Genomic DNA, 17,172 nt, shown 5'->3' with positions numbered 1-17,172 from the left:
TCCTTGGGCTGACTTTACTTTTGCCTTTGCCCTCCTCTTGACCCTACTCAGCCCTCCATTTTAATTCAAACCCCTTCTTCTCGCTGCTTTTCGCCACTCTAATTAGCTGCATTAGCATTTCACAGTCATTTAGTGCTTCGCCGGAAGGAGCTCCAATGACCTCCTAAGAGAGGTCGGAGAGGGCTCACACACACACACACACACACACACAGCGAGCACACAGATGCTTGCGTGTGAGCTTTTGCATGCACAAGCACGCACAAACAGAAAGAGGCAACAGAGATGACCGCAAGTAAAGCAGCTGCTTGGAAACAGAGAGTAAGAATAAGAACAAGAAAGAAATGACACAAAACAAGGATGTGAGCCAGAAGGTAAAAAAAAAAAAAAAAGACAAATATAGTTGAAAAAAAAAAAAAAACCTTTGTCAGACAAGAAAGAGAAGACTGGTTTGAAGATAAGGAAAAGCACACAAAGTGACTCAAAATCATCTTGTGACTATTGGGAAAGGAAGAACACAAAGAGGTTGGAATGAAAACAAAAGAGGTGGAGAAAGGGGCACAGAGCTGGAGGGAAGCGTCTCCTGGGATCGCATCACCAGCAGCATTCCTAGCAGACAGGACCCATCTCCAATTTCCCCCTAAAACAGGCAGACACTCTCTGCATTCAGCTTGGGAGCACTGCAGATAGCCCTGGCTGACGAAAGTCTTACAGCAGCACTGCAACACCGCCCATCTTCCCCGTCTCCAATCAACACCTGCATGTCTGACAGCTTGTATGCATAGGTGCATAAATAAATGTTTCTCCTGCGTCAGTCGGATGTGAGCATGAGAGCCAGAGCCAGATAGGGCATACATGAGTGTGTGAGCGTTCGTGGCCTGAGTGTTGTGTGTAGGTACGTGTATGTGGCTGTCTCATTTGCATGCAAGTGCGCTTTGTGCAGATAAGTGCTGATGTGTTCATCTTTGCGTGTTTTCTAGTGCCACCGTTGCTGTTCCGAGGTCCTAGGTGCTGATACTAAGATAGGATTCCATGTTACAAAAAATATTCTTGCAGATTTCAGATGTTTTAAATTGTTGACATTTTTGTGAATTTTTTTTTTTTTTTTTTTTCTTTTTTCCACCTACCCATTCTGCATTGCTGAAGGATCATACGTCAATGCCATTCCACTCTGGGAAAAGAGAATAAAGGAGAAACACACACACACACACACACACACACACACACACACACACACACACACACACACACACACACACACACACACACACACACACACACACACACACACACACACACACACACACACACACACACACACACACACACACACACACACACAAACAGGTTACTTACAGATGTGATTTTAGAATACCGGTACATTTATATGTGCAAACTGGTATTCTGTGGAGGAGAAATGCCAATACGACCTATATTGATTAGTAACTGAGACAGGAGAAAAAAAAATGCACTTAAAATACAAAACTATTCAAAAGCGAGTGGCACAGAGCTAAATGTAGAACAGAAGTAATGTCCTCGATTGCCCCCAAATCAAAAATGAGCCAGTTAAAAGCACTTCTGCACAATACAATTACTCAGCGCAATTGTGTATGAGCTTAAGGGCCACTGTTAACTCTACTTATCTTCTTCAAAGCACTTAATAAAAACAAAAAAATTACCACAGCAAAAAACAGTGAGAGACAAGTATTGCTGCTTGAGTGTTCGTGCAAAATGGGAATCTAACAACAAAGTAAGATACTCGGTCAATTTTTGACAATATTATAGTTGACTAAAAACAAAAATGATGATTTACATATTTCTCTTGTGCCACCTATTGTGTAACATATTTTCAAATGTATTTTTCTTTGATGGAATATCTGACATGCGAGATAAAAATGTGACAATTGCACAGCTCACTTAAGTGGCAATATGTAATGAGAGCTCCAGGTAAGGGTGATCTTAATTCATTTGTTGACCTTGAATACCATCAGTGCCTGCCCTCAAACCGATATCACCAAACCGGTAAAATTGGAAAATAGATAACTGGATAGGGAGTCTTATATATGAGTAGGAAAAAATCAAGTGCAATAAATAAAAAAACATATATATACAGAACAGGTTTCCAGTCCATTCCACTGCAAATATCTATATCTATATCTATATATATAGATATAGATATTTGCAGTGGAATGGACTGGAAACCTGTTCTGGGTGTACCTAGTCTGCACCTTCCAGCAGGGAAGAGCAGCAACATGCCTTTAACCTGAGTTGGAAGAAACAGTAGAAAAGATGGATTGATGGACAGGGTGGAGAAAAATAAAAGAGTGTGAAGTGCACACATTACCAGCAGTTTCTTTGTTGGGTCACTAACCCTACCCTTTACCCCCCCCCCCCTTCATAGTCTATGAACTATGTGTTTTGGTCTCATTTGGTCTCACGGTGAGCCACACAGAACTGTAGGGTTTTGCCAGTACACTTTTCCCATAAAGCGACTCACACACACACACTTGGTGATTGTTGTTAAAGCAAACATCTGTGCTCTCTTTTGGGAAACTGACAGAGACCGCACAGCAACAATTTTTCAGCTTATAGTTTTTACTGCTTCACCACACAAGAAACAACAAGTGGACACTACAGTGTAATTTTACTATCAGTCTGCAGCAGCCACAGAGCTCAGCTTCAACTATCCTACTCAGTATAAGTTAATAGGATCAGGCTTTACATTGCAGCTGCATTATATCAGTGTCAAAAGAAACTCAAAGTGTATTTTAGCATCCTCACACTCCCTCCTCCGCCATATTATGTTGTCACTTTTAAGTCGGGCCTTTATCATGAAGTGACACTTTTCCCACATGTTTCTTCGCTGTCTCACTTTCTCTATCAAGAGCAAATGAATTAGACTGTACTTTACTTTTTAGAGCTTTGAGTAAGATCTTCATCCACTTGACTGCCACTAGGACATTGAAAACAAACTTTTGGAAGAAACAACATTGTTTCAGCACTCTAATCTTTTCTCCGTCTCTGTTTCCCCCCCTCTGTTGCTGATCAGGCCCTTCCTCTGATGTCTACAGCCCAGTGCAAGTCATTTGTACTTGTTCTATATTCTACGCAAGGCTCCGCTCCAAACTGGCACATGGGTTGAAAGCATGCCCTGATGTTGAACTCTACCACAATGTTTGGTTTCCCCCGAAATACTCTCTAACCAGCGCGGCAGAAGTGAAGGAATTATAGATAAGTGCTGGTAACATCAAAGAGCCTAATTTAATAACCTCAAAAGTTGGTGGAATTTTCATACCAGCTCCAAAACAACATTCAAGAATTATACAAGAATTCCACTTTTCACCTTGAATAAACAGCTGATGTCTATAATAATTTCCTGCAGCAGCAGATATTGAGCCGGCGACTTTTGCACCTTGTCTTCTAGCTTTCCTTCATAAACAGAAAAAAAACAACAAAAAAAAAAAAACCTTGACAACATTACTCAACTTGCCGGTTGTGTGACTCTCTGAGAAACTGTTAGACGTATGAGTGATTGTGAGTGTAACATGTGCTCATGTCATTGTCCCAAGGCCAGACTCATTTAGGAGTGAGGGGTTCTGGGAGATTAGGACTGCTTGACTGAGTGTGAGGGTGCAGTGAAGCACCTCAAAGCATCTCCACGGCCAGATGTCTCTATTAGTCAGCCCGGACTCTGAGGCCTGGCTCCGACAAGTGCATAAACCTCTGAAGAGGCGCTTCAGGGCCAAGCGAGGCTTGTCAGAACTAGGGCTACTGACAAATGTGTGAGGAGTCTCACTGAAAGCGCCAGCCATTTATTCCAAGCTCAACTGACAACTCACAAACGACGACAACAAGGCTGATTTAAAAAATCACGAAGACCAGGGCATTCAATGAGAAGGAAGGACGCAGCGATGTGATGTGCGGCTGCTTGCTCTCGTAAGAGTTAAAACTGCGATCCGTGCCAGCTCAACACAGAGGTCGAACTTGTACGCAACGACATCCTGTTTGTGTTGTGGCGCCTCTTGTTGCAGAGCACAGTTCTCGTCTGGTTCCATTTCATTCCACTTCAACACCCTGCTCTTTCCCAACCTCCGTGTGATGCGAAAGCTGAGAAACTGTTAAAATCTGATCTCGCTGTGTGTGGGTGGCAACATTATTATTCACTTTCCCTTGTTCTGTAAATTGAAGCTTTGGTATCGACACTAAAAACTTCTGAACTCTGTGCATTGTGCAGCAGTCAGCCTGCTTTCAATCCTCTGCACAAGGTTTCATTTTGTCTGAAGATGACAGACTGGGGGTGGGAGTTTCAACAAAAAGCAAACACAACTTGGCAATGGGGTCTTGCAGAAACCTTATATTTCATATTTAACAACCTTTATGTATGCTAGCTTTCATACTGTCAGCCCGTCTCCGCCGACAGTTTGTTACTGGAAATGAAAGCTGATAATGACCCGGCAGGAGGCCCTGTCAGGTTTTTTCTGACTTTCAACTCTGTTGTAAAATGTGGACAAGAAGTCAATGTCAAAGGGAACATCAGCTACATTTTTTAATATGATAAAGATTATGAGTAATGTTTCCTGTGTTCTCCTGAATGTCCTCTTTGGACATTTGATGTCCTCATTCTGTTTGCCAGGAAAAGTTCCTTCACTGAGAGTAAAAAAGGATTATGTTGTCAGCGAGTGATTGGAGAATACGGTTGACAATTTATTTTTCTCAGTGTTTGAAGAAAAGTTAAAAACAGCAGTGGCTGGGAAAACGGAATCATTTGAACGCTAGTGGTTTGCATTTCTGATGATTAAATAAGCCTTTAAGCCTCACCTCTCCTTCCCGTGTCCACGGTCGGCCATTCTGGGGATATTTGACCTGCGTCTGCCTTTTCTTCTGGCCTCCATCAGCAAACTTGCACAGTAAAGGCTCTGCCGGAGCTGCAGAGTGAGTCATAAAGAGAGGGAGACAAGGACAAACACAAAGATGGATTAATCCTTTAAATAGCAGGGGAATGTGGAATTTTCAGTATATTAGGTGAAGAGTTACATCTCCAAGATTAGATTTAAAGATGAAGTATTATGCAGGGGCTCAAACAAAAACATAACATAAATCAGGTGAACTTGAAAACAGCACTTCAGATCTTACATTTATCTCTTCCGGCCTTAATCCAGCCATCTAAACAACAGCAGTTATCGCGCCATCTCTACAACTCCCACAACCGCTGTGTGGACGTAGAAACACAGCCACTGGCTAATCATCAGAGCATGGCGACAGTGGTTCAAAAGACAAAGCAAACAGGCGTACCTAATACACTGAATAACTGCACACAGTCTCACCCCCGGGCAACACACTGTGACTGTGATTGCTCCAAAGACAACATGGTTCTTTTCTGGACCCGAGTAAGAAGAACTGCTTGATTACAAACAGGATTAACTGCAGGTAACCTCCCACACAAAAGTTCACCAAACTCTAAATTCAGTCTAATAGATTGTAGTACGTTCGCCACAGGCTCCTCGAGAGGAAAGAGGTAGTCCGATTGGGCCAGATTATCCCAAGAGTTACTTTTTAGATTTAAGAGGCAAATCTTAAAAAGTCACAATCAAAGATGAACAACACATATACCAATATTCTATCCTTGCGACAAGCTTCAGCATGACTCAACAAACACTATCGAGTGCGATTTGTGGAAGAGAGAAAAAAAAAAAAACAATCGAAGGAGGGAATGCTTCTGCTAGGGAAGAGCTTCAGTGCACATTTGTAGTGGGTTAACAGTATTTCTGCCACAGTCTTTAAGGTATATGGCCTCCCACAATTTTTTAATGACCAACAGGAGCGAGCAGAAGAGATCCGATCTCTCAAATATTGGTTTCTCTTCAATGGGTTCCTGTGAAATCTAGAAGAGACTTTCTATTCTTTTTTGCTCCTAACTTATAAAGCTGTTACCCACCAGACTCCATCATAGCTTAAAATATCTTTATATCTGGAAGTTTGTGATTTGTGCCTCCTGCTATTGTGGAGTCTGCAGCAGGTGAATTACCTTGTTTTCTGAAGACAACTTGTTTGCTTGTTGCTCTCTGCTTCTGTCTTTTCTCTTTCTAACCCCAACCGGAACAGCAGACAGCGTCCACCTCGGAGCCTGGCTCTGCAAAGGTGTCTTTTTGTTAAATGGGAGTTTTTTGCTGCCACCATCACTTATACTTGCTCAAGTGGAATAGTTGCTTTATTTCTGCCAAAGTGCCTTGAGATGACGATGTTGTTATTGCTGCTATCTAAATGAAATTGAACAGAATTGCCTTTGCCCATAGTGAGTTTAGAACGGCTGCAGAGCTCCACGACCCCGAGGTTCATAAAGCAGGATAGAAGATGGATGTTTGTATTGGTGGATGTATGTACACGCATTTTCAGACACTGACTATTGGATCAGCTTGTCGTCATTCTCTCATCTCTTTGAGCACTCGTGGAGAAGCTCTGACTTAATTGCTTGCACCACAGATGAGTCAGGATACGGCACTTCACTTGCAGCACATTATGAGATAGTTAAGTTACGTGTCTGCTGGAGAAGTAGCACAACCGAAAAGGAGAAGGAAAGGATTTTGCCACTGACTATTTTACACTGCTTCAACAGTGTCAGTACCTTCAATCCTGATGTGAAACAACAATGCAGCCAAACACTGAGGGAGAGTAACAGCACATTAATCCTGTCCCAAACACACTATTCACAAAGGGACTGCAGTTAGACAGTCAACGCAAAGTAAACTATTTGTTATGTCTGCTTCTTTGGATTTATAGCGACCTTTAAATATCATAGATCAAATCATCAAATTATGCATTCATAGATGTGTAAGTGCAAGAGTTTTATATTGAGCATTTATGTTTCTCTTCTCAATTTGAAATTAAATAATTTTAACAATATTATTGATATGCATAGGTACAAAATATATTTAAAATGAAATACGCAATATTCAACCGAGTGAAACTTTTGCAGAAGAGAAATACAGTTGAAAGACTTCAGTTCATATCATGACGCATCCTACCCCTGAAACTGACTAAGAACCCAACTTCTATGTATCGCCTCTCACATGTTAGTTAAATACATCTACCGTGACATGATTTGAGTTATTGATGTGCCTTTACAGAGGCTATTAGCTGGCACTTTTGTTGTCTTTCACTGGCACTGATTTCCAACTGCAGAGAAAGTCAAATCCTCATCACTGTGCGTAGCGCCGAAATAAAGACGTTCTTATACGACACACTAAAAAGGCTGTGAACAAATTGCAGTATCATCACGCTGGTACTGAATCACACATGATGAATGCCAAAATAAACTACGTAATTATCTCGCCTACTTCAAGAAAACAGTTTCTTCATCTCAGTAAGCTGAGAAGAATGAGAAGAGGTGTTCTCAATGGAGGAAACCATTCAGAGTTAAAGAGCTCTGTGGACTGCCTGGGGCCCGGATGGGTACTCCAAAGGTAAGCAGATGAAAAACCACAGTGCTGTGTGATTATAGTGCATTTAAAGGCACTTTGTCATTAAACTGCTTTAACTTGATTTCTATCCAAATAACAGGCCAGACAAGCGAGGCTCTGTTATAATTCTTTGCCGCTGCTTTTCATCTTTCCCAATCAGTTAAATTGCTCTCTGTTTTTAACCCAGGTTCCTCCACACACTCACATTCTTTAGGTAAAAAGTCATTTATGTAGGAGCATCTACAGAATTTTTTTTTTCCCGTTTGAAACTTAAACACAATCAAGGTTTTGATGATGCTTTGAAGTAAATAAAAAAAAAAAACTTTTGTTACTTTTGATTAGAGGGGAATAAACAAATCATACGATTAGAACAATGTGTCCAATGAACAAAACTGATATATTAAGCAACAAGTGACCATTTTGCCCTCAAGGTTGATGTGCTCGAAGCAGGAAACATGGACAAGTGTAGAGATTTGTGCAAATTTGACATCCGGGTCAGAACATCTCTAAAACTGCAGCTCTTGTGGGGTGTACATGGACTGGAAAGTGGCCCAAAGAAGGAAAAGCCTTGAACCTTCAACAGGATCATAAACAGGATCATGTGGCGCTATGAAGGCCCCACCTCACCACTATGTGCGAACATATAGACAGCAGACACCTTGAGAGGTCAAGTGGATCCACTTTAGGCAGGCAGGCTAAACAGAATGGCTCATTGGTGTATTTACAAATGGGTGACACAAATGCGATTGAAGATATTGAGATTTTTTATTTAAATTTTTTTGAAAATCTGAATCTCAAAAGTTAGTTTCTAAAAATAAATTAGTTTTGCAATGTTTCGGGGTTTTATTTTTGAGAAAAGCCAGCATTAGTATAAAAAGGGGAAAAAAAGTTTCTATAGATTTTTTCGTGTTCCATGTAATTTTCTAACCCACAATAGCAATGAACCATTTTTTTTTTTTAATATATATTCAGTCACAACCTGGAACAAAATCATCCTTTTCGGTTGGCCACTAAAATAGCTTGCTCGCACCAAAGTTGATTGCCAACGTCCTTCAAAGTTGCACCACATGCGATCACAGCCCTTCACCGATTGAAACTATGCTCACATAGGTCATCTGCAACTGGCATATCTCGCCCTAAATAGTGACTACAATGCAAATATGATGACATTTTCAGGAGCTGATGCGACAATGAATCCATATAAAGAACACTGGGTTATTATTCATATGAAGTTCTGAGTTATAATAATCAATTTATAAGAGACAAAAGATCAGATGATAAAATAACATATTTCAGAATAACAGAGAAAAGAGTTGTCTGTCATGTGAATGAGGGTCATGAAAAGAAAATATTTTTCTTTACTTGACTGATGCGTGTGCAGTTTTTCAACTGCTAAAATTGCTACTTGATTAAAAAAAAAAAAAAAAACATGTGACATGAGGATTGACACACACTCTCGGTACAGACTTAAAAGCTGCATCTGTGTTCTGCTGCCGTTTAGTTTTACTGGTGTGACAGACAGAGAAAGCCGCACTGTCGAGGGCTGACAACTTGTCAAGTTTAAAGTCAGGACACTTTCTTGTCTGCGTCTATTCTAAAGTACCACACAGAGGCGGCAGAAACTCCAGCTGATCTGAAACCATTGTTTTGTCCTTTGTATTTGCATGAAAATGATACCTCTGTGGTTTGAATTGAATTGGTTATTTTTATTCACAAGTCTTATCACAAAGAGCGAAAGAAATGTGTTTTTTGGGATTGAGTGGGATGGAAAAAGAGGTCTTCTATTGTTAAAATTAGCAATGAAAAACAATAAAGTAGCAGATGTATGTTTTTTTTTTGGGTTTTTGTAATATTCTTTTCACAAACTGCTTTTTAAAGAATGACAGGCTTCATTACTTCTGCTTTTCCTCTGTTCGTTTTCTTGGGATCGCTTATTTTAACATCAGCTTTAGCAAAGTGTGCCAACATGTTAAAACACGACACATGTGCAGAATGGCAGCTGGGAGGATATTATAGATTACTCTTGAAAGAAACCTGAATCTACACAACCACAAATTCACACAGAACATTGCTGCTGCAAGTTGTTCTTTCCCGAGGCTTGTGAAATGGCTCCAGACATTAAACACTGGCCAAGTGCTGTGGGCCAGTGTTTACATGCTCAAACACACCTACGCAGACACATACATCAATATTGTTAGAGTGCTTTGGTTTTCTCGGTGCATCAGAGGCTCAAATTCAGACCGCTGTGAGAGTCCAATGGTCGGTATAATGAGAGATTTTGACGGGTCCACAAAAGGTTTTAGACAAACTTGTGTTTCATTTTTGTCTGTAGAGAAATTAGTTTGTGGATGTGCTGCTATCACACTCTTGGATACCTGCAGTTTAATCCAAATATTAATCCTATTATTACTATTAGTATTATTTCAATCTGACATGCCAGATTACAGTGTTATGGTGTTTCACAGTTCATCCAAAATAACATAAAAACACAGAGGAGATTAAGTGTTTTAACCGAGGCTTAAAACTGCAATTTAATTGAAAAAAGATTATAAGACCAACGGTTAAATCGTAACTTCATATACAGAGCTCCATCTTTTGTTACCACCTCCTACTATGCTTGAGTTTCAACATGCAAAGAAGCTCATGAAAGTGTGTGACGGTATTTCTGCTTTACTGAAGCGACACAGAGTCAATATAGCTACAGAGGTAAACAACAGCAAAGTACAACCAATAGGCTACTGTAGAATCTTCCAACATAATGGAAACTCGCCTGATCCTCTTTTAAACATCATCTACAGAGGTGACATTAAATTAAAAATTGATATATTTTAAAATGAAAAACCTATGACAGTCTGATCATAAAAATGAAACAGAGTCGGTGCTCCAGATTAGATGCAATAGGAAACTTTTTAAGTAGTGCAGTGACAGGTGGAGCCTGTCTTATTGAAATCTCTGACAACCATTGAAGGGTGTTGTGTTGTCATGCAGAGATTTTAACAGGTTGGCATGATTACAAAAAAGGTTTGCGAGAGAGAAAAAAGGTTGCGGCTGCCAATGAGTCTGGCAAGGGATGTGACAAGATCGCCAAATGATTTGAAATAATTAATTCCAGTGTCTGAGAAATTATTGGTAAGGTGTGCAGGGTTCAAACAACTGCCAATTTGTCCAGAATTAACCAAACAGGGTTCAGGTCACCTGCAGGATCTGTGGGCAACAGTTGGTCTCAAATGTGTTCAACTTTGATTAGAAAGTCCCCAACATACTTACACATGGAAGATGCACCAGGAAAACAGCTTTGCAGTCTAACAAGATCAGAACTCAATTTGATTTAGATCAAAGATGGGAGGTCATTCATAGTGAGGGTGAACAAACCCAACATTTTTCAGGAGGGAGACCTCAAAATCAATCAATTCATCGTAATTGTAATGTTATTTACAAGCCAACAAAATGCTTCTAATCAAATAAAAAAAAAAAAGTTCTTTAAAAGGTGAAAAGCCCAAAAATAGTAAAGGTTGAATGGCGTTGTGACAGCAAACACATAATGGTGTTGTGGTTAGCACTCCGACCTTCAAGCAGAATCCCCTTGTTTCAAATCTGGGATTGGGGGCATTTGTTTGTGAAGTTTTCATATTTCTCAGGGTAGTCCAATGTCCTCCCACAATCCAAACACACACAATTGGGGTTAACTGATGACTCTAAAGTTCCCCGAGTTGTGATTGTGTCCGTCAGTGTCTGACTCTTTCTGTGTTGCTCTGTGATGCGAGACACTTCCAGGTTTTACCCTGTTCAGCTGGGATCGGCTCCAGTCCCCAGATGAGTATGACGGCAAAAAAAATAGGGCAATACTTGTTTTGAGAACATGGTGTTTACTTACATTTTCAAAACATTCTGTAAAATGTGTTGAATGAATAATTAAAATGTGAAAGTTTAAGTCGTACTCCCTTAATGTAACAATAAAGAAGAGCAAGTGCTTGCTTGTTCAAATACGCTTCACACATCTTAACGACACAAGTTCTTCTTTCCTATTTAATTGGACTAACTTGTGATTTTTTTTCTCACAGGTTGAAATTTCATTTTAGCGAAACAAAATTAAAAATAGAAAATAAAAAACATCAGCTTGAGTCATCATCATTAGCTAATATTCAAAAGGGGAAATAAGACACCAAAACTTCACCTTCTTAAACTAATTGTAGGAGTCATTTTTTTCAGACAAGAGAAAAAAAACCCTGAACCAAATCTAAAATAATTGGCGTTTAAAAATTTTCAATTAAAACACAAGATACAAAACAAGTCTCTACCTCTTAACATAGACTGTTTTATGATGGAGTCTTATGGACTGGTTTACCAAGTCCTACGACAAGCGAGAACGTCAACAGAAACTTCTGCTTTATCATCAAATAAAAGAATGATAGCATTTATCAAAGTTTTATGATGATATTCATAAAAATATTGTTTCCCTCCATGTACCACTAGTGGGAGCTCATGTATTACTGGTCATATGCCTACCACAATTTAAAAATCAATTAACTAAGCCAATTGTTTGGGAAGGTGATTATAGTAAAACCAAACAACTATATATAGATATATATATATATATATATATATATATGATATATATATATATATATATATATATATAGATATATATAGATATAGTCGTCAAAAGCCAACATGAAGCAAAATTATATCCAGAAGCAAAATCCAGAAGCAAAATTACCTGTGTAATAGCTGCCAAAATTGCATCTCATTCATTATTCAAGTTGCTTTCTCTGTTACATTTTTACAATCAGTTGCATTTCACAAGAGTTCTTTAAAAGGACATTTTTAATTGTCGGTTTGACCTCGGTCTTTCCCACTCTTGTGGCTGCGTAACACAAAGTGATGAATTTATGATGAATTTCGGCCCAGCTGTGTCTGCCCGATGAAATGATTCGCTTTTGGGCGAGTCAAGTTGATTAACATATTTGGCCTGAGCGAAATATTTGGATACCCAGAGAGTTCAGATTGATGTTAAGTTTTAGTAAACGGGGCATGCAGTCGATGGCATGAAATTCAATACAAATCAAAAATAGGAAAAAATGATTGCTAACTGCAGAAGTCACGCATATAATCAATCTTTGGAGCCTGAAGCAGACATTATTCCAGTAATTTCCACCTCATCCTCAGTGTTACCAGGAAGGGTCTTGTGTTTGCGTGTTGGAAATTCCAATATCATTGCTTAAGTTTCCGAACAAACTGCTTCCTTGCTTATACAATTGTTTGGGTCTCAGGAAAAGGCGACAAGTTTGATGGTGACCCACCATCCCAAAAAAAAAAAAAAAAAAAGTCTACACAGACAAAACGATTTGCAGTGAGCATGCACTATACCTAAGATACTGTGATAACCTCTTCTGTATTTGTGTAAACACAATCTTTTCGTCTGATAAAGAGTCTGTGAAACATTAGCTATAGGTAGTGTTTCTATGCAGCTGTGTCAATGGACGTGTGTTTAATGGGATTCAGTCATACCCAACAACCTGAGATGTTGCAAAGACCTACATGATAAGGGAGAGTAATTGACATCAGGGGAGAAAAACACACTGGACCAAAGACATGCATTTGTTCACACAGTGAAGACTATCAATTTGTACTCATTAGCTCAAGCCTGCAGTAATTGTTTTACCAGTTTACCATATCACTCAAAGTGTCACTGCTCTGTGGGATCAATGTTTCACTCCTGTCTCTGTGTTTGTTTTTATTTTTGTATTATTCGGGCAAAACTAAACCCTGGCATCCTGCGGCGCGAGGACTTTAAGAGGCGTCGAGGGAAAAAAAAAAGTGGTAGCGCTGTGTCAGTGTACAGGTGGAAGGAAATGGGTAAAAATAAACAAGAAGCGCCATGCTTTCCTGAAAGCTATTTTTTCTATCTGTGGCATTTCATGTTTAACTGACAGGACATGTTTCTGGGTAACAGGGTGGGTGGCTTGCACTGTGAGGACTGGATCACACACTGCTACCAGTCATTGGATCAGTGGGGTACTGCAGACTGCAGCAGGACACCTAAGAAACTGTCGAAACTCCAGCAGAGCAAACAAACATATTTATTTCAGTTCTGGTGAGAGGGACGCAGGAGACGAAAGAGAATGTAACGAAAAATATGGAAGCGGACTAAATACAGAGGTTACCTGAGATGCACCCAGTTAAGTAAACAAAGCATCTCTAACATGTTAGTCTTTATACCTTCAGCACCATCTGTATGTGAGCAAAAGCCCCTTGGTGAATACAATGAGGGGACTATCCTGCATAACCCCCCCCCCCCCCCCTTTTTCTTCAAAAGGGTAAGATTTAATTTAAGATGAAATCAAATCCATTAGCAAACAACATGGGGAATCGTTCAGTTAGAAAATAGGATCCAATCCCCAAATGTGACTTAATGAAGAATCCATGAGCTGGACTGAATCCTCACTTTCTCTGTTTAAAGTACCATGCATCAAAACGCTCAGAGCCCTGGGAAAGAACAGAAAGCACTCCAGAGGATTATTTGCTCAAATGTCACATGTGAACGGGAACAAACTATTTGCCAAGAAATGGCTAAATAATAGCAAGGAACGCATGCTGAGAAATAAAAGAGGGCCAGACAATGTTTGCACTTTGCTGGGATTTCCAAGCTACGTCTCTCACTCAGTCATAGTTAAAATACATGATTTGAAAATGACACTGAGTCTTGAGAATATCCTCAGAGAACAGTAGCAGGATTGGGTTGATAGTATGAAGCAGTGCAAATGGAGGCTGGGAGTCAACTGGGAGGAAAGTGCATTGATGCAAAGACATAATCACTTAATAGTTCAATTGTTGTAACTTCCTGAATGACGCAGTGATAGAACCAAATCTTTGTTCCATTCAGACCTTGGCAGAATCACTTGCCTCGAAAACAAAATGCTTTCAGATTCCACATTAAGCTGGATAGTGCATTGCCACCACCTACTCACACGCCCTCTTTTCTTAATGGTAGCATCTTCCAAGTTTTCCTTTAATATCAGAAACATCACACGAAATTAATTTCTCATTTCTGAAATAATTGAACTGCTCTTCTACTGAAGGAGGACTTAACAGAAATTTAAAGAGCAGTGCACGTTAAAAGCCTCCAGATTATTACAGAAACTACTGAGTGTTAATGGGATCTGTCCTTTTCATGGTTGTCCTCTGTCTTACAGTTAAAGTTGGGTAGGACAAAGGCAATGGTTGAAACAATGACACTAAAAAGTAAAAAGAGAGAGAGTGCCCACTGAAGATTAAAGGAGCAGGAGGGTTCACCCTCACAACAGAAAGGGTGGAGGGAATAAGACCTACAAGAAAAAAATTTCAAACTAAGATAAGAAATTATAAAAGATAAAAGTAATTAACAGCTACTAATGTGATAATTAGTAATCAATAATTCAAACCATCCCTTTGACAACAGCACTTTAGTACATGAAATCGAAAGAAATGCCATTCATCACCGATTTTATCTGTTGAGGCAACATGTACTCATCTTCAGTTTTCTTTTTCATGTGCTGATTAGGTGAATCTGTCATCCAGAATAAGATTAAATATCAAGGTAGGACATAGAGAGTCACGCAAACACTGGAACATGCATGCTCTTTCTTTGTGACAGTAACATTTTCCCACTAGTGCACTGACTCTTTCTATGTACGCATCAGGCTGGACAGATCCACTTACTTAAATTGATAAGCATTTGTCATAATGACATTTACAATACATTTTACAATAAAAACTCACAATCAGTGGAAGCAGTGCAGTTAGTGTCCTGAATACATTTGGGATGGATTACAATGAATGGATTGCTATATCCAGGTCATTTCAATTACTGTCTCAGTAAAATGTGAAAAGCAGAACGCTAAATGTTTGTCTAACCTAGATATTCTCTCTCTGTGAACAAATCAGAGCCGGAAAAGTGGGAAAGCTCCAGATCAATGGACCCCAGTTAATGAGGACTAATGGAAGCTGTGGTCACATGATCAATGTGAGCATCCAACCTGAGTGTACAGAGTAAAAAATGACCGTTGTGAGTCAATACATCAGTCTGGATGGACAGATCTTGACACCATATGGATAGATTCAACAGACAAAGATGTAAGCACACATTATTCAATGACATGCACAGATACAGTAACACTACATCATACCAGCTTGCAGGGCTCAATCTTTGCTAGAGGTTTTTTTTTTGTTGTTGTTTTTTCTTTGACAGTTTAAGACATAAATGTAAATAAGGGGCCTAACAACAAGATGAGGCACAAAGCCCTGTCTAAATGTCACAGCACCAGCCATGGAAATGCCACAGACTGTCAGTGATAAAGAAGACCAGTGACATAAATCAGCAGAACCTGTTGGCTGTGGAGGAGCACATTTTGTCTTCATGTACTAAGCGGCTAAGCACTTTGTGTGTGTGTGTGTGTGTGTGTGTGTGTGTGTGTGTGTGTGTGTGTGTGTGTGTGTGTGTGTGTGTGTGTGTGTGTGTGTGTGTGTGTGTGTGTGTGTGTGTGTGTGTGTGTGTGTGGAGAGTGTTATAGTACAGAGAGGGCTTCAAACTCTCAATTTCACACATATGTGAGCTCAGAACAATTGACGGTCGACACACATGAACAGAGAGGAACAAAATCGACATGCAAAGCAGACAGTAGACAACTCATGTCTTTGAATGTGGGGGTCAACAACATGATGGGAACAGAAAGCAGGAGTACATTTTGGGGTTTTCTCTGTAAAAGTGCCTTGAGATGACTGTGGTGTATTTCGCGCTATATACTTTAAATTTAATTTAAATGAATTCGTGTCATGGGAACCGCATCAAATGTATATATTTGGCCTTTAAGGGGTAGCCTAAAGAAATGTAGACAGAATGTTACTGCCTTCATAAAGTTGTTCAATTATTGTTATTATTATTATTATCATTATTATTATTATAGAGACTTAGATTAAATAAAGACACACATCGAAAAAACCTTTATGATAAGGTCAATCCTAACCTGACCCCTCCTATCCCCTCATACTTCTTTGCTTCCACAGCCATCTCTCCATCGTCTTCATCCCCAGTTTCGCTACTCATTTCTAAGACATTTTTTTGATGTTTATTTAGGGGGGTGTCCAGTCACAGACTTTTTGCTTGAGTGGGACATCTGCCTTTATTCGCACACATAATCCATGCATGTGTCTCAATCTCTGTCTTGTACTGTTACAGAAAGAATTTCTCTGATTGACTAAAAGTGAAACTGAGAAACAGAGAAAGGCTGGGAGCGAGAGCGAGTGAGAGAGAGAGAGAGAGAGAGCGAGAGAGAGACAGGCATAGAAAATAATGTAATAACAATGCACCGCAGCGCTCTGAAAGCTAAAGAATGTTGTGAGACTAAAAGACTGACCTACTCATTGCATGACAGTAATAGAACAAACATGTGATTCATTCAGAAAAACAAGTGATTGTAAAAGTTAAAGTCCTCATAAATCAAATAAAATGAGGATGTCCTTAAGAAAACATAAGGTAATCCTTCCAGATGTCGTGGTTTGATATTACGCAGAGCACCCACTAGCCTGAAACCAAGGTTGTTTCTTTTAACATCTAATGAAACACTATGGAAGAAAGATGAGGTGCAAGCTTCAATTTTCTGGAAAAAATGAAAATAAATGAGTTATGCTCTTAACAACTATCAAATCGCAAGGCAAACCTGTGTTTTGTATGGATAATGTC

General features: G+C 39.5%; 1 protein-coding gene across 2 annotated transcripts in view; it reads right to left on the bottom strand.

Moving 5' to 3' along the window:
• Positions 1–17,172, bottom strand: part of LOC308114564 (RNA-binding motif, single-stranded-interacting protein 3-like) — a 120,752-nt gene that overhangs the window by 17,962 nt on the left and 85,618 nt on the right. For both annotated transcript variants that reach the window (XM_080471554.1, XM_080471555.1), the window contains exons 8-9: positions 4,816–4,922; positions 1,125–1,168 (exon numbers count right to left, since the gene is read on the bottom strand). In XM_080471554.1, coding sequence (XP_080327680.1) covers positions 1,125–1,168; positions 4,816–4,922 — 151 coding nt within the window. The remainder of the gene's footprint in view (positions 1–1,124; positions 1,169–4,815; positions 4,923–17,172) is intronic.

The sequence above is a fragment of the Lipophrys pholis genome, assembly GCF_963383615.2.
Source record: "Lipophrys pholis genome assembly, chromosome: 9".
NCBI classification, from domain to species: Eukaryota; Metazoa; Chordata; class Actinopteri; order Blenniiformes; family Blenniidae; genus Lipophrys; species Lipophrys pholis.
The sequence above is the reverse complement of the archived record's forward strand: the minus strand, read 5'-3'. Positions and strand labels throughout refer to the sequence as shown.